At 47.8% G+C, this 26,853-nt stretch overlaps 1 protein-coding gene across 1 annotated transcript; it reads left to right on the forward strand.

The window, feature by feature from the left end:
- On the forward strand, nt 1–24,284 carry CIMAP2 (ciliary microtubule associated protein 2; the record flags this gene model as incomplete). The annotated part of the gene is made up of 10 exons (XM_079132019.1): nt 1–53; nt 880–967; nt 1,327–1,491; nt 1,673–1,795; nt 4,662–4,799; nt 4,933–5,076; nt 6,952–7,113; nt 8,069–8,194; nt 9,989–10,122; nt 21,663–24,284. 10 exons carry the CDS (start codon nt 1–3, stop codon nt 21,733–21,735), a joined length of 1,206 nt encoding a protein of 401 aa, XP_078988145.1. The 3' UTR covers nt 21,736–24,284.
- Nucleotides 24,285–26,853: the final 2,569 nt, after the last annotated feature.

Consider the following 26,853-nt stretch of genomic DNA (forward strand, 5'->3'; position numbering starts at 1 on the left):
ATGTATGCGGCCAAGTGGTTCCAAGGGGCGCCCTTCGGGGTGCAGAGCCACAGGTGGGGCCCACCTGCATCTTGTGCTCGCGCCTATGTCCAAGGCAGCTGGCGCCACGTCCGCAGTCCCTCTGCCTCGGAGGGAGGAGCAGAGGCCCACCGGGTGGACTGGAGCCCTGGGAGGCTGGCACTGAGGGGCTGACTTCTCTTGTCCAGCCTGTTCCCTTCCTAAGCTTCTTCCAAGCTGTTACCATCCTAAGCTTTGCTTCCCCTCCCTCCCCTCTCCTCCCCGCTCCTCTCCTCCTTTCTTTCCTCTCCTCTCCTCTCCTCCTTTCTTTCCTTTCCTCTCCCTTTTCCACTTCCTTAGTAAATTCTTGAAAAACATTACCACAACAACTTCTCTGCAAGGTGTAGGAAGGCCACATGTCCTGGCCTACAGTAGGTCACCCAGCTTAAAGTCATGGCTGAGATTTCAGCCCAGAGGTCCTATATTTCTTCCTTCCTTCCATCTCTCTCTGTACGTCTGTGTATATGTGATCTACTCTGTGCCCTGTTCGATCCTAGGGTCTGTGGCCACAGCAGTGAACAGAGCAGTAAACCGCACCCCTAAGGAGTTTGCATTCTTATGGGAGAGGGGCTGGGGTAGGTGATAACTGTGTGTGTGTGTGTGTGTGTGTGTGTGTGTGTGTGAAACACTAAACTGGAAGAAGGAGCTGAGGGTGGGTAGGATGGATAGGGTGGAGCATCCCTGAAGGTCAAAGCCACTGCAATCTTGCTATTCTTCATGGTCTGGTTCCAAAGTCACTTTCCCTAGGAGGCAACTCCTCCTACCCCCAGGACTGCCAGGGATTGGGCTCTCACCAGGCCTCTGCCCCTCTGCCCCTGCTAGATTTGATGTCTCTGCTGTTTATCCCAACCAGAAGAAGTCCAGCACCTTCACAGAGGCCCCGTACTCCACCCACCATTCTGTGGAAGTGGTGAGTGGGCCGCATGCCCCAGTGCTGAGCCTGACTGAGTCAGGCTTGGATGTGTTGGATAAACGCAGGATGTTAGGGGAAAGAACAGTTTGGGGGCCACAGGCGACCTGGTTTCCCTTTCGCAGCTCCTGTACTGTCCAGCTGTAGGCTCTCAAGGAGTTACGTACCTCCCTAAATGGAAGAGGGCCAGTGACAGAGGAGGCATGAGTGCACCTTGAGTGCCAACCTCTGGGGGCCCAAGCTTCCTGCTGGGGGATTGCCTGCTCCCCAGCTGCAGGTCAGGGGCAACTTGGGGAGGACTTTCTCGGGGTTGGCCTGTGGGGAGGTGACTAGCCCACTCTGACCACACTCCCTCTCAGTCCCACATAGGACCTGGGACCTATGGCTCCAAGGAGACCTGCTTCAGCAAGAAAAAACTGAAGAAGGAGGTGGGCACAGGCTGGGCTTTGGCCCAGGAAGCCACCCGGCTGACCCAGATGCCCCACTTCCGGTACCAGACCACGATGAGAGAGAGGAAGTTGCAGGTGAGGACTTTGGGCCATACCCTCATGGGGTGTCTACTTGTTCATTGTGGCTGCTCTGAGTGCCCTCCCAGGGCCAGGCGGGGCTCATTCTTGAGGGAGCAACACCATCCCTCGTGCTCCTTCTTGTGTAGACATTTCCTAAGTTATAGTTTTCCACTTGTATTCTCTTCTTTGGGGGCAGGAACAAAAGCTGGGGCCTGGCACCTATGACTTCAAAGACTTCTTACAACAGTCGCAGCAGAAGCCGGGCAGCAAGCGGGGGCTGCTCAGCTCCGGGGAGGTCCGCTTCCGAGGTCTCATCGGGGTACGTGTCCTGGGCTCCCCTCGGCTGTCCACCACATGCTGTCTGTGGCACTGCATGCAGCCTGGGGGGTGCTGGAAATGCCCTTCCTTGTACTGGTCTCCTTCCCAGGCGTGGCCAGACTCTCTGGTTCTTCACAGTCCCTCTGCCTCCCTGTGCCTCCATCTTTAGCCCACTGGCGGTCGTGGTTTCAGCAGGAATGGGTCTGGTTCATTTCTAGCTTCCCAGAAAAGAGCCCAGCATATATTGGGGACTCAGTGAGGTCATCCACTTATGTCACCAGTCAGCCAACCAGGAAATCACCATTAAGTGCCTACTAAGTGCTGTCTCAGGCCTTGGGGATCTGGTAGTAACAAAGTCCCTGCCCTTATGGAGTGGACATCCTAGTAATAAAAACAACAGTCCAAAGAAGGAAATACATATTTAATTGGGGCTAAGAGGACAAATGATATAGGGAAGAGCTAGAGAGTGCCAGCAGGGCAGTTTATAGAAAGCAGCGAGGAAAGGCCTCTGGGAGGAAGTGCCATCTGAGCAAAACTTGCAGGGCATGAGCAACAGGGACTGTGATATCTGTCTTGGAACATTCCAGACAGTGGGGAAAGCAAAGGCTAAGGCCCTGAGGTGCCAGCACACTGGCGAATTAGACCAGAGGACAGAGAGCAAATGAATGCATCTTTAGGTGCAGAAGCTGTAATGCCACCTAGGGAGCCTACTGCCTGGAGGCCTTTGAAAATGACTTTGCCTTCTGATCTAAATAATGATAGCTGACAGGGCACAGCACTTGCCATGTACTGGTTAATTTAATCCTCGCAACAGCCCTAGGAAGTAGGCACTATTATTGTGTTCACAGATGAGAAAGCTAGAGCACAGAGGGTGAGTGATCAACTGCTCAAGGTCACAGAGCTACCAGGTGACAGGAGCAGAACTGGAATCCAAGCTGTCCAACATATAAACACTGTACTCTGCCCAGAGGCTTGGTTCCTTGACTGTGGATTTTGTTCCTTGACTGTGCAGGATAGTCTGATGTTGGGGTTCAGCCAGGTGATAGCAGAGAAGTTGGGGGAACAAGTCTGGAAGTGTCTCCAGCACTGGGGAATCTGCTTTTGCTCCTTCTGCTTGGGGGAAACTTCCCACCTTCTCCCATATCCTTCTTTGGGGACCCGTCTCATTCTTCAGTTTCCAAGTTAAAGTACTTACATATATTATGTATTTATATATAATATAAATCATATGTATTTATATATATATATAATATCTTTATTAGTGACCATTCATTCCTCCACTTCCTCCTCCAAATTAGTCAATCCCACCAAGTCCTACAAACTCCGACAGCATCACATTCTAGTTAAAATCACGGGTTTTCACACCAGTGTGGCGTGATTTGAAGCTTCTGAACTTGAAGATCTTATGGAAGAAAAGAGATCATGCTGGCAAACTCAGCACTGGGCTTGGCACCATTCATGAACTCCTGGGTTGGGGGCCACCTAGGACTTGTGGTGTGCTCTGACCACCCATCCCAGTGTCTGACAAAGAGCACAGGCTCAGGATGGACTTGGGTCCTAGGCTCGAGCCTTTTCTGGATGTGGGAGGAATGTGGACACATGGCTTGCCTCTCTGAGACTCAGGGTCCTCTTCTGTGAACTGTGGATGGTGTCGACATGGTCTCATCAGGTTGTCACCAGGACCGAGATGTTAAGGCTATTGATACATCTAGCATGCAATTTAGGGGCCCAGCTTCCTACCTTTGGGGATTTTCTTTAGAACACACCAGGGCACCCCAAGCTTTGGAAGGAGGCAAGGTATAGTCTCATTCTGGGGACAAACAAATCTGATGCCCACAGTGGCCTGAGCTCCCAGTAAAGATCCCTGGTCTATCCCCCAAGCCTGGCTACCCCAGGGCCAGCTTCCAGGACCCAGAGGTGAATGGGGCTGAACCATCTGCGGAGCAGCAGTGACCCCATGTGGCTGAAAGGTGCAGACCAGCTGCAAAAGTACCTAAGGATGCCCCCCCAACACACACACAGCAGGTAGGCTCTGCCAACAAAGACCACCCTTTGACCCTGGCAGTCCAGGCCCCAGATGGCCATTCCAGCCACAGTTCTTAACTTCACCTCCTGCCCCCCAAGATCGTCAGTCACCTCACCCTGCTTACGTGTGGGTGCTTGCTACGTGCCAGGCAAATTCTGTAGTTATTACCCTGGAGGAAGGGATTACCATCCCCATGTTGCCAGTAGGCACCGCGAGGCTCAGAAGGCCTGAGCTCATGCAGTGAGGAAGCAGCTCTGCCGGATCTGAACCAGGACTCCAGATGCTTCTGTGCCCCAGCACTGTTCACAGCACAGTGAGGAAGCCATTCATGCAGGTGCAGGTGCCAAGGACCAAACTGCTGAGGCCAGGAAGCAGGCGACTCCCTGGGGTGACAGGGGAAGAAAGGCTGGTTCTCAGGAGAGATGATCTCCGAGTTGGTTTTGCGGGATTAGTAGAATTTCCCACGGTGAAGAGAGCAGGAAGGACATTGGGGTGGCGTGACAGCACAAGCAAGCCAGGGCAGAGAGGTTTGGTGGCCTGTCACATGCTCAGGCTGCGGCAAGGAGCAGCGCAGGCTGAAACATGGTATGTAGAAAGCAGACTGTAAGGGCCGCCTTGGACAGGGGGGCAGGGCTGAGTGAAGAAGGCAGACTTGGAGGGGAAGGTGTGAGTGGCGGTGGAGGCTTGTGGGTGTTCCTTGCGGGCGGGGGATGGGGGGGACACACGGGCACCTGAAAATCCTGTTCCCCATGTGGGGTGGAGATCTTAGGTGTCTTCCTCAGATGCACCAATACAGAGAGCAGGACTGGTAGCCTGTGTGTCCCCACCTTGTGCCCCACAGAACTATTATCCGGGCCCCGGGAATTATGGGGAGAAGGGCAACCCATATACGCGGCTGGAGGAGAACGCCTGGAACCGGTCCCATTCCGAGGGCCTCATGTGCAGGATGTCAAATAAGTCACCACCTTTGGCTCATCAGGTAACCCCAGCCTGGCTGGGCCCTTCCACACTGTTCCACAGGGAGGTTCCCAGGGCCAATGGGGAAACTGAGGCCCTGAGCGGCCCTACCCCAATGGCTCCCTGGCAGACATGGTCACATTGCTGTGCTCTAGGGGAGTGGTCTGGGACCTGGCACCTACTCCTTCAAAACTGGCATCGAGACATTCCTGGCACGATCCACTGGCACCCGCGGCCCCTATGACATTTTCTCTGGCGACCGGAGCAAGCCCCTGCCCTTTGGACATTTCTCTGTGCAGGTGTGTACCTCGGTAGTTTGTGGGGTCCCTTCCCCAGCAGGTGACAGCCTCACTCACCAGTTCTAGGAACACTGCTCTATGTGCGGGAGCTGCCCAGTGCCCTTCCCACACCCTGCTCCCTTCACCCCCAGATCAGGGAGGGACATGGCTCCTGTGTTGAATGAGGGAACTGAGACTGGCCCCACAGCAGAGCCGGAATCAGGCTCCTAGTAGACGAGACCGTGAAAACTAGACCATGGCCAGTTCTCTTCTCTGCACCAGCAGGAGCCACGCTGGGGCTCAGATGACCCACGATGCCAGGGGGTGTGGGTGACTAGCTGCGGGGCCGCCAGGACCTAACCGTGGTGTCCCACTGTTTCAGAAGCACTTCCCAGGCTTCACGGACCCCGCAGAGCTGGCTGGAGTTGTGCCAGTGCTCTGCTAATGAGGCAGAGCGCTGAAGGGCGGGGAGGGGAAACTGAGGTAGAATTTCATCAGTGACTAGGGAAGGAATTTTGGAGTGTTAGCAGGTGACAAGGGTGTCGGGAGATTGGTGGTTAATATGGAAATTCTTCTGGGCCACTTGGTCAAGAGCCTGTGCCCTGTGACCTGGTTGCTCCCCTGGGACTCCCTAGACCTTCCCTGACCAGTCCTGGAAACCACCATCCTGCCCAGCACAGCAGGGGCCTCTGAGACCCTCTGCTGCAGCCAGTGCCTATCCTGACTGGCAGGTGCCAGGCCACACTGCCTGTGCTAATTCATTCTGTCTTCATAGACTTTACTTTTTAGAGCAATTTTAGGTTCACAGCAAAACTGAGTGGCAAGTTCAGAGTTTCCATGGCCCCTCTCCCTCCCTCACCACACACAGCCTCCCACCCATTAAGATCCTGTGCCAGGCTGGTCCATTTGTTATGATGAATGAACCTATAGTGAAACACCATTGTCACCCAAGCCTGAAGTTTACAAGATGGCTCACTCCTGGTGGTGTTCATTCTGTGGGTTTTGAAAAACGTGACTGTATCCACTATTTTAGTATCCTACAGAATAATTTCATTGCTCTAGAAATTCTCTGCTCTCTGCCAGTTACACTGGTTTCTCAATATTTCAAATATCATTCCTGTTTAGAGCAGTGCCTAACTCAATATGTGTCCAATAAATGAGGGTAAGAAAGAATGGATAGGGGCTGGGATTGTAGCTCTGTGATAGACAGCATGTGTGAGGCACTGGGTTTGATCCTTAGCACCACATAATAAGAAATAAATAAAATAATGGTATTATGTCCATCTACAACCAAAAAAATTATATATTTTTTAAAAAAAGAATGGATAAAGGCACCAGGCACAGTGGTGCACGCCTGTAATCCCAGCAGTTTGGGAGGCTGAGGCAGGAGGATCAAGAGTTCAAAGCCAACTTCAGCAAAAGTGAGGCCCTAAGCAACTCAGTGAGACCCTGTCTCTAAATAAAATACAAAATAGGGCTGGGGATGCGGCCCAGTGGCCAAGTGCCCCTGAGTTCAATCCCCAGTACTCACTCCCAGAAAAATAAAAGGAGGGGTGGACCCGGGTTATGGCTCAGTGGCTAAGTGTCCCTGGGTTCAATCCCCGGTATCAAAAAAAAAGATAAAGGCAAACTGGGTGGCAGGATGTAACCCAGAGGTAGAGGGTGCAAGAGACTGACCCCACCCCAACCTGGAGTCAGGAGCATATGTTTCCTCCAGCCCCGGCCATGATGGGCCTTGGGCTGTCCTGTCCCTTGCACAGCCAGGGCCGGTGGTGTGGGTAGTGAACAACACCTTGCTTTTCTTGGATTGCTGGTGGGGTCAAGAAGAGGGTGAGCTCTTGACTTTTCTGCAATAACTTCTCTCTCTCTCTCTCTCTCTCTCTCTCTCTCTGTCAGAAAAAAAAGCCCAGGGAACTGACGAATTTCAAGAGCTTCGTGGATGAACTTAACTCACGTCACAATAAGAAGCGTGGGGTTTTTTCAGAAGTTCCCCGCGACCCGAAAAACCCTACAGAGAGAATTTACTGGTCCACTCTTAGCCAGTGCCCCCGAAAACTAGTCAGTGTACGCTTGTGGTCCCTGCCTTCCCTGTCCAAAGGCAACTCCCTTATGGCCAGGGAGGTGGGGTGTGGTGGCTGTTTTGGGGGCAGAAGCTCATTTTTAGGGTTCAGACCCACCCATTTCCACTCGTGGTCCCACTTTGCACACCTGCCCTCTGAGCATAATTGGGCGGCTGTGAGCATTAGATTTTTCTAGGAGCTTAAAGCCAGCAGTTCCTGGTTCCCTGGAGGTGCTCAGCCAGTGTTGATCTCAACCCCGCCCCCTCTGGCTCTCCAGAGCTGGAGGGCAAGGGGAGACTGGAGTGTCAGGTTCGCCTTCAGAGGTCTGCCCACTTGCTCCATCCAGGGAGTGGCAGGCTCGCTTGGTTCAAGGCGGTGCTCCCTGGGGTGGGGGCGGTGGGGGCGGGCAGTCAGTGTTCTGAGTAGGCCCTGGGCTTTCTTGAGGCCCCCGAGGCAGGATCTGCCCTGAAGGACATGGGTAGGAGTGAACTGGGCAGAGGATAAATGGCACAGGAAGCTTCTGAAGACCTGCTGGCCACTTTCCATCGCACCCCCAGGGGTTATCTTTTTGCATTTCACAAAAGGAAACCAAGAACCAGAACTGGGAAGGGATTTGCCAGGTTCCCCCAGCAGAGGTGGGAATGAACTGGATTGGCACCCAGCTCCAGGGCCTGTGTCCTGTCTGTCCCCAGGCTGCTGTCTGGAGTATCTCTCTGGACCCTGCCCAACGATGAGGTCCCTCAGAACCTGAGAAGAGATGTCAGGCTGGGGGTGGTGAGCGTGGGATGCGTGGGTCATGAGGGCACTATAGGGTCTCAAGGACTGGTGCCCCCTGTCCTTGACTCAAGGCCTAGCATTGCTGAGCAGGTAAGGCTGCTGCCAGGAACCCTCACCTGCCCTGGCTGAGTACTGCCAGGACCTCTTCAGCACCTGTCCCTCATTCCTTCCCCCAGGATACATCTGGCCCTGGTTCATGGCTTCCTCAAGAGACAGAGATCATACACGTCAACCGGCCGCCATTCCTCCTGGCCTCTAAGCGTTCAGGCCCAAAGGCCAACCAGATGGTTTCGGGAAGCTGGGTGAGTGGGTCTGGGGTGGGGGATAGATGGGACAGGCAGGGAACCCTCCTGCCTTTATAGGCAGCCTCGAATCCTCCTAGCCCCTGAGCACTGATGCTCGGATGGAGCTGGAGGCCACCTCTCTCTCCCTCCCTCCCACTGTCTTCCTTCTCCAAGGCTACTTCGCTTGAGCAGGTGTAGCACCACTGCAGGCTTCTTAGGCTGCAGGACGCAGCAGGCCTAGTAGGGCCCACGCATTGGCATTTCTAACAAGTTTTCAGAAGATGGTGATGAAGCAGTTCCAGGGACCACACTTTGAGAAGCAGCCAGCTAACAGATCTCACACCACACCAGCCCACACGGTGGACATTCTCTTAGTTTCCTAGAAAAATGCTTCTTCCATTTTCTCTTTGTATTTGTCTTGTGGCCTTGGGGGCAGCTGGTGGAATTGGCCCATTTTTCATCCCTGGGTCAGCAAGTTCCTCTTCTCCATCCTGTTCTCTTCCCTGTCCTCAGAGTCAGCCATCCCCATGTGTGTGATATAACCTTCAAGTTTTCCGTGTTCTTGTAAAAAAGGCTGGTTCTTGGGTTTTGTGCATGCCTCCTTCATGGACGCACATGGCCTGGGCCTGACCTCATTCTGATCTTTACTCCCTCCTTTCAGTTTTTAAGTGCACCTTTTATTGGAGACTAATGATTGCACAGAAAGACCCAGGAACAACTCCATGAGTTGTCAGAGAATGGCTTCACCTTGTGACCAACCCCCAGAGCATTCAAGAGCATGTTTCGGGCACTCAGGATCTCCTGTGCATCTCTGTCCCCTTCTCGAGTAGCACAGGGGAGTTTGCCTGACTTCGAATGACTGTTTTTAGGTCTTTCCTGGTCTCCCTGGGCACTTGCTTATAACTTACCAGCCTTCTCATGGTCTCACCCCCCGCCCCATCCTTTACTCCCCTGCCTGAGATTTTGGGGACCTCAAGTAAAATGCTTAGATTGGAGTCAAATGCCCACACTACCACCTCAGGGCCATCATACAAGGTAGGAAGGGCTGACATGCAATGAGTTTCAGTGACAGGACAGGAAGGCTGTCTGCAGGGCCCCCAGCAGGAAGCCCATCCTCCAGAGACCGACCTCTTCTGTGGTCCTGTGGGAGGCAATCTGCTGGACGCTGGCCTAGACACTGGGTCCACACGTCTCCCTCCAGCACTGCTTCTCTGCAGTTGGCTGCATTCCTGTCCTGCCTTTATTCTGCCTTGCTGTTGTCACCCTGGCAAGTTTCATCTCCTCCCTGGACCTCTCTGTAGGCGGACATCTGGGTGGGACGGTGGATGCGCTTCACAGGACTGCATGATAGAGGACCACAGACAAGCTTCAAAAACAGAAATGAACTCTCAGAAAGGAATAGCCACGGGGGCTAGATGACTGAAATCAAGTGTCAGTAGGGCCACGCTCCCTCTGAAACCTGTCGGGAGGGTCCTTCTTTGCCTCTTTGTAGCTCCTGGCAGCAGCGATCCTTGGGATCCTTGGCGTTCCTCACCTTGTAAATGCATCTCTCTGATCTCTGCCTGTGTGTGTGGCCAACCACTTGGATCAGGGTCCCACCCTATGCCAGTGATCTTAACTGATTATATCTGAAACCACACTGTCCCCGTAAAGGTCACATTCCAAGGTACTGGGGTTAGGACTTTAGCATTTCTTTTCTGGGGGACAGATCCAACTCATACAGCTGGGGTAGGCAGGGTCTCGGGAGGGGAGCACTGAGATCAAGTGTCTGAGGCAAGCTCGCTAATGTCCTGCTGTTTTCTGCCTGCACAGAACCCGGTCGGGGTGGGCCGCTACCTCAACACCACGCTGTTGGAGACCAAGGACACCCGGCAGCGATACCGGTCCCTGTACATGGGTGAATCCAAGCGTTACCTCTCAGATCTGACCCGGGACAGACTCATGCAGTGAGTGCAGCTGGAGCTGCAGGAGAGGGGTCACGGGCAGGGGAGGGCTGACCCTGGATGGATTGGGGGTTCCCCATGCTTGGTTCCCATGGGAGCATGACAGCTTCTCCCTAAAGCCAGCCAAAGAGCAGAGGCAGTGGGGAGACGTTCATTTTCAGATCCTGGCCCCCCATGTACTGGCTGTGTGAGTTGGGGCATGTTGCTTAACTACTTTGAGCCTCATTTCCTTCAACTGTCAAATGAGCAGGTGGCTGAGGAGCCTCAAATGAGATGATGATCTAAAACTTTTGGTAAGGAAAAAGTTACACTCAACACTAAATCCTCTACCCCCAACCCACGCAGTCCTGGATGGCTTCACCACATGGAGTCTCACTTGCCTGGGGCTCACAAAGGGGTTGGTTAAACTCATTTCAGGAAGTTGTTGTGAAACCTATGAAAGAAAAAGTACATGAAATGCCATGGGAAATATAAAGGAGCTTGTAAATATTAAATGCTACCATATTGTGTTGACCTAAGAGGCCATTCGTTGCATATGATCCAACTTCACAAATGCTCAAATGTGAATAAACCATGCACTTTAGAATTCAGCGTTTTGTTTTCTAGAAATTATGAGGAATGGGGATCAGATCCTGGGGACCAGATTGCTCAGGAAAAAAAAAGAAACAGCTTTTGAATGTAATTTCAAAAAATCTTTTATTTTTATCAGAGAAGTCCTGTGCCTTCCTCTTTCTTGATTAACTCTCTTATTTTGGAGGGTTCCTGAGAAAGAGCAATGAAAGGTAGAATTTTTTTGACAGACTGCATGCCTGAAAATGTTTTTCATTTTTCCCACTCCCAATAGCTGATCTATAATTTGGCTGAAAATAAAATCCTAAACCAGGAATCATTTTCCCTTGGAACTTTGAAGGCTTTGCTCCTGATTCTTGGTTTTGGCATGGTTGTGGAGAACTCTGATGCCATTCTGGTTTTCTGTGCTTTATGTGACTTGCATTTTTGCTCTCTGGAAGTTTCGAGAACTCTGCTCCTCAAGTCCTGGAATTCTATGGTGATGTGTCTCAAGGTGGTCTGCTTTCACCCGTCTGGACACTCAGCACCTTCCCTTCTGGGGAAATTTTGTTCTGAGTTTTGTCTTCGATTATTTCCTCTGTTATGTTTCCCATCTTCTCTCTTTTAGGTGAATGCTGTTGGGTGTCTTGGTTTGGTGCTGTAGTTTTCTTCTTCTCCTTCTTTGCACCAGGGATTGAACCCAGAGGCACTTACCCACCAAGCCACATTCCCAGCCCTTTTTATTTGAGACAGGGTCTTGCTAAGTTGCTGAGGCCTGCTTTGAATGTGCGATCCTCCTGCCCCAGCCTCCCCAGCCGCTGAGATTACAGGTATGTGCCACCGCGCCCAGCTTCTTTCCATCTCTGCCTTTTCTGTTCTACTTTCTGGTCAAATGTCCTTGTTTTCCAACCCTACTCTTACCTTTTAAAATTTTGGCCTTTCTATTTTTTACTTTGCAGGAGCTCTTTTGCTCTGTGGGTTACTCTTTTATCTTTCATAGCACCCAGTTCTGTGTCACGTTCGCAGGACAGCTGTCTGCATGGGCTCCTGTTCCTCCAATTTCCCTTTTCCTCCATCTGTTCAGGTGTAAGAGCACAGCACCCTAGCAATACCAGGAGCCTGCCTGGGGCTATCCGTTGGTGGCTTCACCTGGAGGGACTGGCTGGGGATCTGGTCATTCACTGTAATGTTTTTAGGGCTTTTCTTTGGGACTATCTGGTTTCACTAGAAAAGACTCTTCCATTCCTGGTGGGAGTAGGTGTGGTTGCTGGCACCTGGGGAGGGTTGGGTGGCCTCCTGCAGTCTGTGCACTTCCCCTCACCCCGCTATGCCTGTTGTGTCACCCCTCTGCCTAGTTCCACTAGGTCCCCTGGCTCCTCTCCACGCACTAACCCTGCAGTCCCCGTGGAGGGGGTGAGGGGTTGGTGGGGGTCCTGTCTAGCTTGCTTGCTTTCCTGTTGATGTGGTGCTATGTTTTGAGACACTGATGCCTCCAGTCCCTGGGCCTTCCTGGGGTTTTGTAGTAGGAGTACCAGCCTCTTGCTACCTTCCCTGAGGCCTGCTCAGCTCTGCCGATCCTCTTTCTGTTTTCCCCAAAGCATGTTAATGTTCTTGTCCCCTCTGTCTTTCTTTGTCATCTATTTTATTTAAATCCCTTTGTACGTCTTTTAGTGGACTATGGGAGGGAATAGAGATTAATGCCTACATCCATCTGCCTTGTTCGATGGTAATTCACAAGGAACACTGTTAGTGTGCAAAAGGCTCTTCCCCCTTCCTAGCCAAGGTGCTTAGCCTGATTTTATGGATGTGAACCAACACCAGAGAAGGGAAGAAGGGGAGCAACTTGCCCAGTCACACTTGGTGACAGAGAGCAAGGACTGGAATCCAGTTCTTCCTTTCCAGGGCAGTGTCTGTCCTTCCCACACACCAGTGCCCCCATGTGAAGATTTGGGAGTGCTAGGAACAGGCCATGTCCAAGTGTCCACAGGCCACCCCTTCCTGACCACCATTTCAGCAAAACACTAAGTGACATAGCATTTGCTCAGCAAAGGGCTCTAAGGAAGGGAAAGATGCTGTGTCCCACTGGGCCCTCCACCTTCTCCTCTGGAACATCTGTTTCCCCCTTGAGGCTAAAATTCTCCACCAGAACTCTCCATCACCCCTGTTCTCACATTCGACACTCAGGCGTCTGAGTTATAGGTTTTCCTCCACAACTTGACTTAGCATTCCATGACTGCCACTTAGCTCTGTGACCTTGCAGACAGACTTTCTTTATCTGAAAAAAGAGGGTCATAACTACTCTGCAGAATCTGTAATGAGGATTAGATGAGATGATGCATGAGAATGTGCTCCGCCCTGTGGATTCTGTTTGCGGGTATGTTGCGACTTCCTCTCCCCTTAGCAGCTGAGGCTTTGGCAGAATTTCATGTTTTATGTATTTATCTAAGGGGTAAGTTCTTTACCAAGGCTTGAAATGCACATCATTCAGGGAAATAAATGATAGTGGTTTAACTCATTCTTGTTGTCAAAGACTCAAGGAAAAGGTAGAGACTTTTTAATAGACAGAGGGAGAAATAGGGGAGAATTTAAATCCTGAGCAATGATGGGGAGACTTGAAAGAGAAGGAGGAACCCATTGACTATAACTAGAATAAGACATGGGTCTTATTACTATTACTTATACTTATCACCATTATTATTCAGCATTGTTTTGGAGGTTCTAGAAAATAGTAAGACAATTAAAAATAAATGAGAATGTAAAGATTGGGAAGGAAGAGCAAAATCATCACAGTTTGTAATGATATATGTGTTTACCAAAAAAATTACAAGACAGTTAATTTTAAAGCTGTAAAGCTTAGAAGGGAAGTGCAGTGAAGTGTATGAATGAATAATTTCCTTTTATGCCACAGGCATAGTGTGTAGAAAACTGAGAAAAAAAGAGAGTCCCATTTTCATTAGCAAAACGAATGATAAAATGCATTGGAATAAACACAAAAAGGTCTACTTAAGGTACAAATGAAGAAAAATACAAACCTTTACTAAAGATGTTAAAGAAGCCTGGATAACTAAAGAGAATACCATGTTCATGGAAGGAAAGATTTGATACTGAGAAAATATTTATTATTTCCATTGATGTACACAATCGATGCCATTTAAGAGCAAATCCTGAAGAGCTTGGCTAAATTGATTATGAACATCATCTGAAAGAGTAAATACCTAGGAATATTTTAAAAATAAGGATCCTATTTAAAAATGCATCAATATGCAGAGAAATCATAACATGGAAGATAAATACCAAACTGTGGACCATGATTTTCTCTGGAGGGGAGGGTTACCTAGTTCTTTCACATTCTACCTTGTTTATTTCTGAATTGTTTGATTTTTTCAAAATAAATATTTATTATCTTTAAAATCAAGAAAAATGCATATAGCAAGAGGAGAACAAGAGTTCTTGAAAGAGACCACAGAAATTAAGGGTTCTCCCCATAGACCCATCTCCAGCCAGGAGGCATCCTTTGTTTTCCAGTCCCTGGTCTCCCATCTGTGAAAGGGGAATAAATTGTGCCCTACAGGAACATGGTAAAGCTAAATTAAGGCTTGTGAATGCTACTGAGCAGGAGCCAATCAACAAGTCCCATGGGTGTCAGATTGTCAGGCTGATGAATGTTTCTCCCTGGGGCTCAAGTTCTACATTTCCACCAATCCCTGACCCCAGTTGGGCTCCTGAGTTAGGACTGAGCCAGGAGGTACGGAAGGTAGGCAGTGGCACAGTGTGAAGGATTCTCATAGTCACTGTTTCAAGGACTGATTCATTTGCAAAGCGTGCTCAGTGCTTCATTCTTAGGCACGTCTGAGTTGGTGATTGTTTGTAGGTGGGTAGAAATATTCTCTTATTTACTCGTTGAGATTTTCAATTCTATATTCTTAATTTCTAAGACTTATTATTTTTCCTGAATTCTCCAGTAGACCAAGTGTTCCATCTGGTCACCTTTGTGGATCTTCTGGGTCTTCCAGTCAGGTCCTCTTATTACTAGCTTGCCTGCTCTCTGACCATATGGACCTGAGAGCTCACTCCAGCCTGACCATGCTCTGTACGGCTCCCTGGCTCTTCCAGCCCATTGGGCCATTGGGCACACTATGATCTGTACTTGAAATATCCTTCCTCTAGTGCAGGCCATATAGCCCATCTCGTAGAGTGCCTGCCTCTCATGCTGGAGGCCTGGGTTCGAGTCTCCAGCACTTTGAGATTGTGGAAATAACAAACAAATGAAATATCCTTCCTCTAGAGGCTATTTGAAAAACTCTTGTTCATCCACCACACCTATGCTTAAATATGAAGCTTCCCCCAATTTCCCAGGCAGTGTCTTTATTCTAAGATTGCTTTATACATCTCAGGCTGGAGGACTTTCCCATGATTCTGAAATGACTTCTTCACATGCCTTTGGTTCCATACTAAACAGAACTTCTCTTTTCTCCAGCTCCAGTTTCTTGCTAGCATGCATAGAAGGAACTCGATGAATATTTGTTAAATGATGTGTCAGTGCATTCGTTAATGAAATGGGCTAGGGTCGGGATAACCCTGAAAGGAGCACGTAAGACACTTTCATTTTTATTTGACAGAAGGTTGTTTTTCCTTTAAAAAAAATTTTTTTTTTTTTTTTTTTTTTTGTACCAGGGATTGAACCTAGGGGTACTTAAGCACTAAGCTACATCCCCAGCCCTGTTTTTAATATTTTATTTAGAGACAGGGTCTTGTTTAGCTGCTTAGGGAGCCTTGCTAAGTTGCTGAGGCTGGCTTTGAACTTTTGATCCTCCTGCCTCAGCCTCCAGAGTTACTGGGATTACAGGCCTGTGCCACTGGGCCTGGCACATTTTACTCTTCTTGCTTTATGACATATCTTTGTATCGTTCCCTCTACCCATCTTTTTTTGTTTATTTGCAATACTGGTGATTGAACCCATGGCCTCGAGCCTGCTAGGCAGTGCTTTACCACTGAACTAAATCCCCAGCCCTCTATTCATTTATTAAAGATTTTTTACTTTTGATAAATTTCAAAACAAATGGAAGACATCAGTACAATTCCTAAATACTTTAGCATGCAGACTGCCTTTTTAGCATTTCAACCTAAAATCCATATTCTTTATCCCAAAGTCTGAAATTGAATTCAATGTCCATTCTGTGTAATAATAATAGATTCTGATATTCTTGGGCTTATTTGCAATATATATAGTGATTTTTAAAAAAACTTTATCTATTTACTTTTGCAGTACCTGGGATTGAACCCAAGGCCTTGCACATGGTAGGCAAGCATTCAATCACTGAGCCACATCCCTAACCATGTAGTGGTTTTGTATGTATGTATTCTGTGTAGTAACTTTAAAGGGTAAGTACTAATTTCAGTGTTTCTTGGTTGAGACAATTGAAGTTAGGAGAGAGACCATCACTGCCAAAGTCACTGTCAGTACGTGGCATTTGTGCACACATTCCTCAGACTTGATTGAGCATTTCGTAGGTCAGGCACAATGCTGGGCCCTGGGACATGGCAGAGAAGACAGCAGCTCTGCCCCAGAGTGGCCCCCAGCTTCATGGGGAAAGGCACTCCTCCCCTCCCCGTGGTTATAGGAAAAGCACAAGAGGAGGGATGAGGGCAGGTGGGACACAGTGCTTGTCTCCCTGTGGCCACAACACCTACCCCCTCCTTCCCCTAAGCTTTCTGGAAGATGGGACCAGGAGGGAAGGTTCTTTGAACCCAGGGAGGCTGAGGTAGAGCTGACCTTCATCCTGACGCATCTTCCTGTCCTCATCCCACCTCCCCTCACCTGGTCACTTTCCTTTTACCTCCTGGACATTTGTGCATGCTGTTTTTGTGAGAAATTTGAACGTTTGGGTAGGAAAGGGGGACTCTTAGGAAGCTCAACACGAGGAGTCCTCCTCCCCTCAACTCCCTCTGCACATTTACTAAGCAGCGCAGAAGCCAGGTGGTTGCCATAGAGACAACTAGAAGATAGGGCTTTAGCTCCAAGGGAGGGTGGAGTGCAGAGAAGGCCATATTTCCTCCCTCCCTCGAGTTCTCTCTCCTTTCCTTTCCTTTCTGTATTGCTGGTGAGGTGGGTGGAGGTAGAGATTTGAGCATATTCTGGACTGATGGGCAGGGAAGTGGGAGGTCGCACTGTGAAGTGGTGGAAGGCATCCCTTGCACGGGTTGAGGGGTGGTCACTCAGCACCAGGAGGAATGGTGGCCTTGGATGTGGGCAGGGGAAGACAGGTTGATAATTCAGTTAAATTTAGTGAACACTGCTAGAGGCAGGGGTCCTGTCCTCAGAAGGTCACAGGCAAGTAGGGCAAAGGGGAGTGACAGATTTGGCATCCAGTACATGATGGGAGTACCGAAAGACAAATGCCCAGCTCTGCCTGGAAAGGTGGTGAAGAGAGATGGAGGATGTTCCAGGCTGCCCGTGTGGGCAAGGAGGGGTGAACCAGCTTGGCCTCTTGAGGGATGGCTGATCAGCTGCGGGTAGGCATGGGAAGGGATGCGGAAGAATAAAGCAAGATGGTTTAGTTGGGTGGGATCAGCAGAGTCCTTATGTAGGAGTCTGGACTTGGCCAACACATACCTGCAAATTAAACTGCAGTTGACATAGAAGGAATCTTGGGACAGGGCCACCTGGGAGATGTAACATTAGGGTATATTAGTCAGTTTCCTGTTGCCCTGACAAAAAAACCTGAGAAAATCAACTTAAAAGGAGGAAAGGCTTATGTTGGATCATGGTTTCAGTCTACGATCAGTTGACTCTGTGGCTTTTGGGCCTGTGGTGAGGGGATACATTATGATGGGGAGCATGTGGCAGAGCAGAGCTGCTCACCTCATGGTGGCCAAGAAGGAGAGAGAGAGCCAGGGTGAGCAAGCAGTGTCTTAATATCCCCTTAAGGGCCCACCCAATGACCTAATGTCCTCCCACTAGGCTCCACCTCATAAGGTTCCACCCCCCTCAAGAGCACCACAGACTGGTGACCAAGCATTTGGCACATGGCCTTTGGGGGACATTTAAGATCCAAACCATGACAGGGTGGGACTTGCCTTTTGCCTCATCAAGTCTGAATTACAGGTAGGGAACCCTCAGGTTATGATGCAGCCTTAAAAGTGGATTTCGGGAGGTGACTGGGGTTCTGTTGCTTTCAAGCCATGTGGCATTGACAAGTCACCCGACTTTCCCAAGGCACACATTGTCAGTGGACCTCAGCATTCATATCCAGGACCAACCAGGCAACCTGGACTCTATCCATCCAGTGTGGTCCACTCATGGCCTCAGGCAGGTCAGCCTGGCCTTCCCAACCCAGTCTGGCCTGTTAGAGGCTCTGGCACATTCGTGGGCTTCAGGTTCAAAATGCAGATTCCATCCTGGCTTTGCCATCTCCTAGCTGCATAATAACCCTGGGCTACTAAGCAAGATTCTCTCTTTTCTGGCTGTAGAATGGGAATAATGAAGTCTGTCCTCAGGCCACCATCTGCTGAGAAGTGAGTCTTGTCATCCTGCTCCTTCCCGCTAGCCAGCACTCCTCAGCAGGGACAGGGAGGGTCACTTCTTCCTAGTTAGCCAAACTCTGCTACCCAATGGCAGGAGCTAGGTGTTCTGGTGCTGCCCTCTGGTTGCCTGTCGTAGCTTCAAGCCTTTGGGACAGTCCCAAACTCCTATACGTTTTCACTGTCCCTTAAGGAAAGCATGTACCACTCTCGGGTCAGCGGTTTTGATTTGAGATACATTTGTTGAGAGCCAGCCACGTACAGGGCGGCATGCTGGGTTTGCACTTGAAAGCAGATGTATGTATGGTAGAAGCAGCCACTGCCCAGGAGCCAGGAAAACAAACTTTCTGTCCCAGGACCCCACAAATCATTTCATCTTTCTCTGATTGGCATCTGCCTCTGGACTGGACACCTGTTCCAGGCCATGGCCATGTTTCTGAAGGACTGAGTTGAGGACAGAATGTACTGGAGAGGAATAGAGAAAGTTCAGAGCGGGGACAGACTGGAGATCCAGGGAGGGTGACTTGGAAGAAGCAGCATGTGAGCTGGCCCTCAAAAACTGGGCAAGAGCTGGATTGGAAAAGCAATCATAACCAGTGATCAAAGACTTGACTATGTGCCAGGCGCGGAACTCAGCAATATGTACATTGTCTCTGGTGGGCCTCACAAAGCCCCACGAGGTATGTGATATTACTTCTGTTACACAGATGAGGAGACTGACTTTCCCAGGTTTACAGTGAGTTACTAACTGTATCATTGGGCCATTGCTGCATCATCAACCAGCCCCAAGCTCGGTGGCTCAGAACAATAGCTATTTGTTATTGTTCATGGACCTACGAGTCAGTTGGGGGTGGGCTGGTCTGGGATGGTCTTGGATGGAACAACTAGACTTCCACATGGACTCCCATCCCCCAGAGGGCAGCCCAGGCTTGTTCTCTGGGAGGAAGCCAGGTTTGGTAGAAGCGAGCAGGAAGCAGCCTAGGCTCAGAATGCCACACCATTCCTTCTGCCACAGTCTGTTGGCCGAAGCAAGTTACAAGGCCAGCCCAATTCCAGGGAAAGGGAAGTAGATTCTATCTCTTGGTGGGAGCAGCTGCAAAGTCACCTTGCCAAGGACACAGGTGCAAAGAGGTGTGCAGGTCTGTGCCATTTCTGATCTCTGTCTGGTACAGTAGCAGAGCAGGTTGGGTCCCTGGTCTGGCTGGATCTAAGCTTTCTTTCCAAAAGGGTTCACTTCTTCCGGGGAAAAGGAAAAAGTGTAGGACACAGAGAGGAGCATGAGAGAAGGAAAGAAAGCCCAGAGCTCAGGACGTGTTGGGAAATGCTCCCTGGTTCACTGTGAATGCCGTGCGGGGTGTGGGAAGGGCTACAGTGGAGATGGAGGCAGGAGAGGTTGTTTAGGTCTGAGCCTGAACGTGACAGTACGCTGCAGGGGCTTCATCCTGCCTGTGGGAAGCCATGGGATTTAAAAAAAAAAATTTTTTTTTTTTTTTTTGGTCATTGCTGTAAATGGACAGGATGCCTTTGTTTTATCTATTTTTATTTATTTATTTATTTATTTATTTATTTATTTATTTTATGTGGTGCTAAGGATCGAACCCAGAGCCTCAGTGGCAAGCACTCTGCCACTGAGCTACAGTCCCAGCCCCCCATGGATTTTTTTTTAAAGGTCAAATTTATAGTCGTGTAACTCACATACAATCCAATTCATCCTGTTTAGGTATATAATTCTACGAATTTTGACAAATGCATAATAGAGTCATGTCATCACCACAAGGAAGAAAGTTCCCTCGCGCTGCCTGTGGTCAACCTACTCCTACCCCAGCCCCTGCCAACGACTGGCATGATTCACATCCAGAGAGTTTGCCCTTTTCAGAGTGTCATATAAGTGGAATCATCCATATGTAGACATTCCTGCCTTTTCCTTTCATTTTACGTCATGCTCTTGAGATGCACCCTGGTCATGTGTGTCAGTAGCTTGTATTTTCCATGCTGAGTTGGAGTCCAATGAATGGATGTGCCATGGTTTATTTTCACACTCTCAAGTGGAGGGGCCTTTGCAGTGTTTCCAACTTGGGCAATTTTTAATAAAGTCGATATGATAATAAATAGCTCTGCACAGGTCCTTGTGTAGAAATGGTTTTGTCTCTTTGGTCTAGGAGTAGTAGGAGTTCTAGGTCATTTGGTAAGTCTATGTCTAGCTTTGTGAGAACTGCCAAACTATTTTGAAATGGCTGTACTGTCTTGTGTTTATACCAGCAATGTCTGAAGGTTCTATTTGCTCTGCAGCTTGTCAGCACTTGATATTGATAGCATTTTTTTTCTTCTAATTTTAGTCATTCTAATAATGTGTTTCATTACAGTTTAAATTTGCATTTCTCCAAGGACAAGATGTTGAACATCTTTTCATGTGCTTCCTCATCGCTTCTTTGTTGAAGTGTTTTCAAATCTTTTGCACATTAAAAAAAAAAAAAAAACAGGTTACTTGCTTTTCATATTAAGCTTTGAGAGTTCTTTATAGATTCAGGACACAAGTCCTTTCTCAGATATGTGTTTTGCAAATATTTTCTTTCATTCAGAGGATTTTAAAGAGAAGTAATACTGTGCTTTAATAAGCTTCCTCCGTGGCATTATTGGGTGGGAGAATGGTGTGGGGAGGAATAGAGAGAAGGAGAGAGGAGGCTCTGGTCCAGGTCAGGGGAAGCGGGGACAGCAGGGAGCAACAAAGAGACAGAAGACATGGAGAGCCGCTGGATGCAGGAAAGGCCCCTTTGCCCTGGTGAGCCCTCCTTCCCTCCCTCCCACGTCCTTCTTTTGGGAAATATTTATGGAGTACTTACTAAGCACCAGGGGATGATCCAGGGAGAGGGGAAGAATTCCCCATCGGCGTCATAATGGGGAAGACAGATAATAGGGATGCCAGGTGTGTAATGCCGTTTCACACACAGCCAGGGGTCCTGTGGGAATGCCACCTTCCCATGGGCTCACGGGACAGGGACCAGAGTCCTCAGAGGTTCACTCTCAGAACAGCATCTGAGCAGTAAAAGGAGTGCGGGACTAAGGTCAGGAGCTCTGGGCCTGGATTTTGGCCTAAACGCTGGTCTGCAGGCGACCTCAGGCAAGTTCCCGCTCCTCTCTGGCCCTTGGTCTCCCTCTCAGGGTTGGCCTAGATGTCCTTTCAGGTGCTATGGGTTTTTTATTTGAAAAAATTTTTTTTTTTTGGTTGTTTAAACTGGAAGTTCTTACAAACCGACCTGGGTGCTCCCACGAGCCCAATAGATGCAAAGTGGAGGGGCCTCCTGAGGATCAGGTCCTTTTACTGGTAAAAGTCTGGAGATCGTCAACTTTGACCCCTCATCCAATGTAGGATCCCGGTGAAGAACAACTGGTAGGGACCTGTGCCCCCTAGGGATGGGGGGCCCATTCCCTTCCAAGGGATCACTGCCATTGTGTCTTTCTCTGTCTTTTTAAAGGGAAAGGATCACACCTTTCACAAAGGGAAGGTGCCCTCCAACTGTGGATTATAACTCAGATCCTACTCCTTAAAGCCACGTGGGAAGACAGCCTATGGTGACTGGAGGGCCCAAAGCCTGAAGACAGATCCAGGGGTGGGAGGATGGGAATGGGGACGGGGTCTTGGAGAAAGGGTACGTGAGCATGCCTGGGAGCAGGGAGAGATGCAGAGGGGTGGCCTTTGCTGGAGCCATATCCCAGGGTCTTTTGGGACCGCAGGGACCAGTTATTTTTTGTTGCAAGAGAATTCCAATCATCCAGTGACAGGAATCTAGGAACCACACAGCAGATGGACCAAAGGGGTGGAATGTGGGTCACCCCCTGAAGCCCCTTCTATTCTAAAGCCAGAGCGCTGGCTCCTGCTCATTAAAGTCCAAAAGGAGGTGGGAAAGTGCAGCATATAGCTTATGGTAGCCCCAGGCCGCCTCCAGGAACGCCCCATCTCCATCCCAGGATGGTTCTGGAAGCTCAGCAGAGCCTCCTGCCAGGAGGAGACTGCTGACCTCCAGGCAATGTCCATCCACTGGTGGCAACCAGCTCCACCCCCAGAGGCGGCCCTGTGGGCACCCCAGTTTAGCCCAAAGGTATGTCCAGGGGGCTGAGGTCAACATTCTGAGCTTCTTCCCTCACTGTTTTTTTTCAGTGAGGGTTGGGTGGGACGGGGGAGTAGGTTGTTCCTAGAGGCCGGGACCCCAGACTGAGCAACAGAACTCACATAACAATAAAATATATTCCAAACGCTTCCTTCAGAGGATGTCCCACAGAGAGCAGTTGCTTTCTCACTGTGTCAGAACAGCAATCCTGGAAGAAGTCAGTCCATCTTTATTCACGGACAGCAAGGTCATCTCTGTAAATACTCCTCCTGAATCTTCAAAAATCTACAAGAACTGAGAAGTCATTTTAGCAAGATCATGACAGATAAGATCCATCTACCAAAACCAACTGTTTTCATACACTAGCGACACACAACAAAAAATTGGAAATTTAAAATACAACTTACAATAGCATAGAACTATGAAATAAGATTGAATTTGACAAAAGAGATACAAGGTCTATATGCCGAAAGCAATTAACACTGCTGGGACATTAAAGAAGACAGAAAGGGAGAGAGCTACTGTGTTCATGGGTCATAAGTCTGAATATGGTTAAGCTGTCAGTTTTCCCCAAATTAATCGACCGATTTAATGCAATACCAATCAAAATCTCAGTGACCTTTTTGTAAAAGTTGACAAGTTGGAACTGGGGATGTTGCCTAGCAAGGCCTTGTTTTGATCTCCAGCACTACCGAAAACAAACACTCCCACACTGACAAGCTGATCGTGAAACTTATATGGAAATGTAAAAGACATAAAATAGCCCAAATAATTTGGAAAAAGAACAAAACTGTAGGACCAACGTTTTCTTATTTCCAGACTCCTCATCACAAAGCTATAGGAATCAAAACAGTGGAATCGGTGCCAAGATAGATCAAAGGAACAGAGCAGAGAATCCAGAAAGAGGCTCAAGCAGATAGGAACAACTGCTTTTCAACAGTGGTGCAAAGGGGAGGGGAAGTCTTTCCAACAAGTGGTGCATCACCGATCTGCGAAAGTGAACTGTGATCAGCAAGTCCCATCACGGACAGCAACTAACTGGATCTGTGATACTCAGAAGTACAGTATGTATTTGTTCTTCCTCTTACTTATTTCATGGCTCACAGCTCCTAAAACCCTGGGGCCCTCCAGAGTGATGTCTTTCATATGCTAATTAGATGACTGGCAGCTAAGGACCCTTAGCTTTAGAATGGAGCATGGTCACCGAAGGTGACTATGATTAAGCATGGTCACCTGATTAAACAGCTGAAACCTTCAGTCCCACATCTCTGATGGGGGGAGAGAGGCTGGAGGCTGAGCTGATCACTAATGGCTGAGGATGTAGCAGTCAAGCCTTGTAATGACCCCTCATAAAAACCAAAACGGACCCACCATTTGACCCAGCTAAACCACTCCTCAGTCTATACCCAAAGGACTTAAAATCAGCATACTACAGTGATGCAGCCACATCAATGTTCATAGCTGCTCAATTCACAATAGCCAGGTTGTGGAACCAACCTAGATGTCCTTCAATTAATGAATGGATAAAGAAACTGTGGTATTTATACACAATGCAATATTACTCAGCCATAAAGAAGAGTAAAATTATGGCATTTGCTGGTAAATGGATGAAGTTGGAAAATACCTTGCTAAGTGAAATAGGCCAAGCCCAAAAAACCAAAGGTTGAATGTTTTCTCTGATAAGTGGATAACGATATAAAATGAGGTGGGGTGGTGGGAGGAAGAGAAGAATGAAGGAACTTTGGATGGTGTAGAGGAAAATGGGGTGAGAGGGGGTGGGGGGTGGAAAGATAGTAGAATGAAACAGACAGTATTACCCTATGTACATGTATGAATACATGAATGGTGTGAATCTACATTGTGTACAACCATAGAAATGAAAAGTTGTACCCCATTTGTGTGCAATGAATCAAAATGCAGTCTGTAAAAATAAAAAAGATTTTAAAATCACACACACACACATATATGCAAATAAAATAAAAGCCAAGACAATGCTAAAAAAAATCCTACTCTGTGTTGTACATTTATATACTCTTCCTCAGTCATGTAAAAACTCAGGGAGGTAAACATGATTGCCCTATTTTGCAGATTAAAGAATCCACAATGTACTGTGGCTAAAGGATGAGGTTGAAAAATTGGTGAGTGGTAGAAGACTTCTACATCTAGCCTTTATGATATTTCCCTTCTTTTTCTACTTTACATCTGATCCAAAACAAGAAGCTTTCATAGGTTATGTTGGACAAAATGCTGGTGACAATATATATGCTAGTTTATTACATTATTTATTTATTTTGGAATAGTGTAGACACCTTTGATCATGTTAGTTCAATATCTTCATATCCCATCTTTGGTCAAGGCCAAGTTCATGTTTTTGTTTTGTTTTATTCCATTTCATTTGTCCTTCAACTAATGTCCTCAGTGTTACTCTGGTTTTGCCTGTGGGACTCTCTAACGTATTTACCTGATAAGCTTCAAGACACCTGATATATAAATGTAGGTGTATGGTCTTGAAAAAGTACACTGCTGGTGTTTATGTCTCTATGTTATTTTTATGTAAAAAGTCTTATTCTATAAATCTTTATCATTTATGTTGTTATATATAAATTTTGTTTCTTTGTGCCTTCCACAAAGTAGCCCATTATAACAGTATAATGTATTACTTCAATTCTTTGCTACCACAAAGAATTCTGTACACTTCCATTACTACTCTTATAAAGATTTTATCCTTGACCTAAGTAGGGTCTAATCTTTATCAATTACTGTTTCTGCATCTATTGATATAATCACATCATTCTTTCCTTTCATGATCATGAATGTGACTAATTATATTGACAGTTTTTGTCAATTTCCTTTTGTCATTATTCTCTTATACCTGGTAAAATCTGGAATGGTATACTATTAGCACATTTTCATTTGTGTCAAATCTTACTTATAAAATTTAAACAAAATAAAAATTTCTTTGGGTTTTTTGCATCTAAAAAAAACCACAAAACCCCAAACAGGTTAGGTGTGGGGAACTTTCAGATGACTAAACTGTGGAGGGGCCTGAGGCTCCCTGCTCCTGCCCATGGGCCCCACCCTCTGCACCTCTTCCATCTGGACTGTTGATCTGCATCCTTCATAATATTTTTTATCATATATGGGTAAATATATATAAAGCATTTCCCTGAGTGCTGTGGGCCCTCCTAGCAAGGCAGTTGAACCCCTTGGGTTCAACCCCACACATCTGGTGTCAGAGGGGTTGAGTGGTGTGCGAGAGGAGGAACAAGTTTACCCCCTCAAGTTCACAGAACAAAATGCACGACCAAATCTGTAAAACTTCTAGAAGAAAACACAAGAGGAAAACCTTTGGACATTGTGTTAGGCAAAAAGTTCTGAGATGCAGGTTTAACTCTTCTTTTATAGATCATACATATTGTTAAATTGGACTTAATTAAAATTAATTTTTTTGTTCTTTCAAAGATGCTATTAAAAGAATGACAGGCCATGGACTGGGAGGAAATATTTGCAAATCATATATCTGATAAAGGACATATCTAGAATATAAATATATGTGTATATTTCAAGAATAAGAAACAACAAAATTTAAAAAATGTACAAAAGATATAATCAGACACTCTCCCAAGAAGATATATGGATGGCAAATAAGCATATGGAAAGAAACTTGAACTCATTAGTCATTAAGGAAATGTTAATAAAAACCACAATGAGATACCACTGCCCGCCTATCAGGTTGGCTACAATGACAAAGATTGGCCCTTCCAAGGCTGGGTGAGGGTGTGGGATTCTCATGTTTTACTGGTGGAAATGCGCCATGGTATGCCTCCCTTGGAAGACAGGGTAGCAAGAGAAGGAGCGAACCATAAACTTACCATCTGACCCCACTCTTCCTCTCCCAGGTATCTACCCAAGAGAAAGGAAAGCATATGTCATGCAGACTGTTCACAAATGTTCCTGGCCGCTTTATTTGTAATAGTCCCAAACTAGAAACAAGCCAACCATCCATCGGCAGGTGAATGAATAGACCCGGGTGGTGGTTTCTACCCATACACGTGTCAAGACCCAGTCAGTGTGCACCTTCGGCATGTGCAATTCATCATATGCTAGCTGCACCTTGGCAAATGACTGCAATTTGAGACCAAAAAAGAAAAAGAAACAATGGGCAGATGCAATGTGAATACCGGATAGGAATCTGGAAAAGAAAAGGAATGATAGGTTAAAATTGGTGAAATTCAGATAAGGTCTGTGGTTTGGTTTGCAATGTTATGCAGTGTGCATTTGTGGGTTTTGACCATTTTGCTGTGATCATGTAGCTGGTGTGAACACTAGGGGAGGGTCAGGGAGAGGGGATGTTGGATCTCTGTACTATCACTGAGGCTTTCCTTTTAAGTCTAAACTAATTCAAAATTAAAAACATATTCAATAAAACTTTTGTTAAAAGACCATTTACCTTGTCGAGTCAGTCCATTTCTTGGAATGTGTCCGTCAACTATCTTATTACTGGTAGTCACTGACCCCATGGAGGTCAGCAGATTTAGAATACTTGCTTGTGTGTAAG

The sequence above is a fragment of the Sciurus vulgaris genome, assembly GCF_902686455.1.
Source record: "Sciurus vulgaris genome assembly, chromosome: 1".
Lineage (NCBI taxonomy): Eukaryota > Metazoa > Chordata > Mammalia > Rodentia > Sciuridae > Sciurus > Sciurus vulgaris.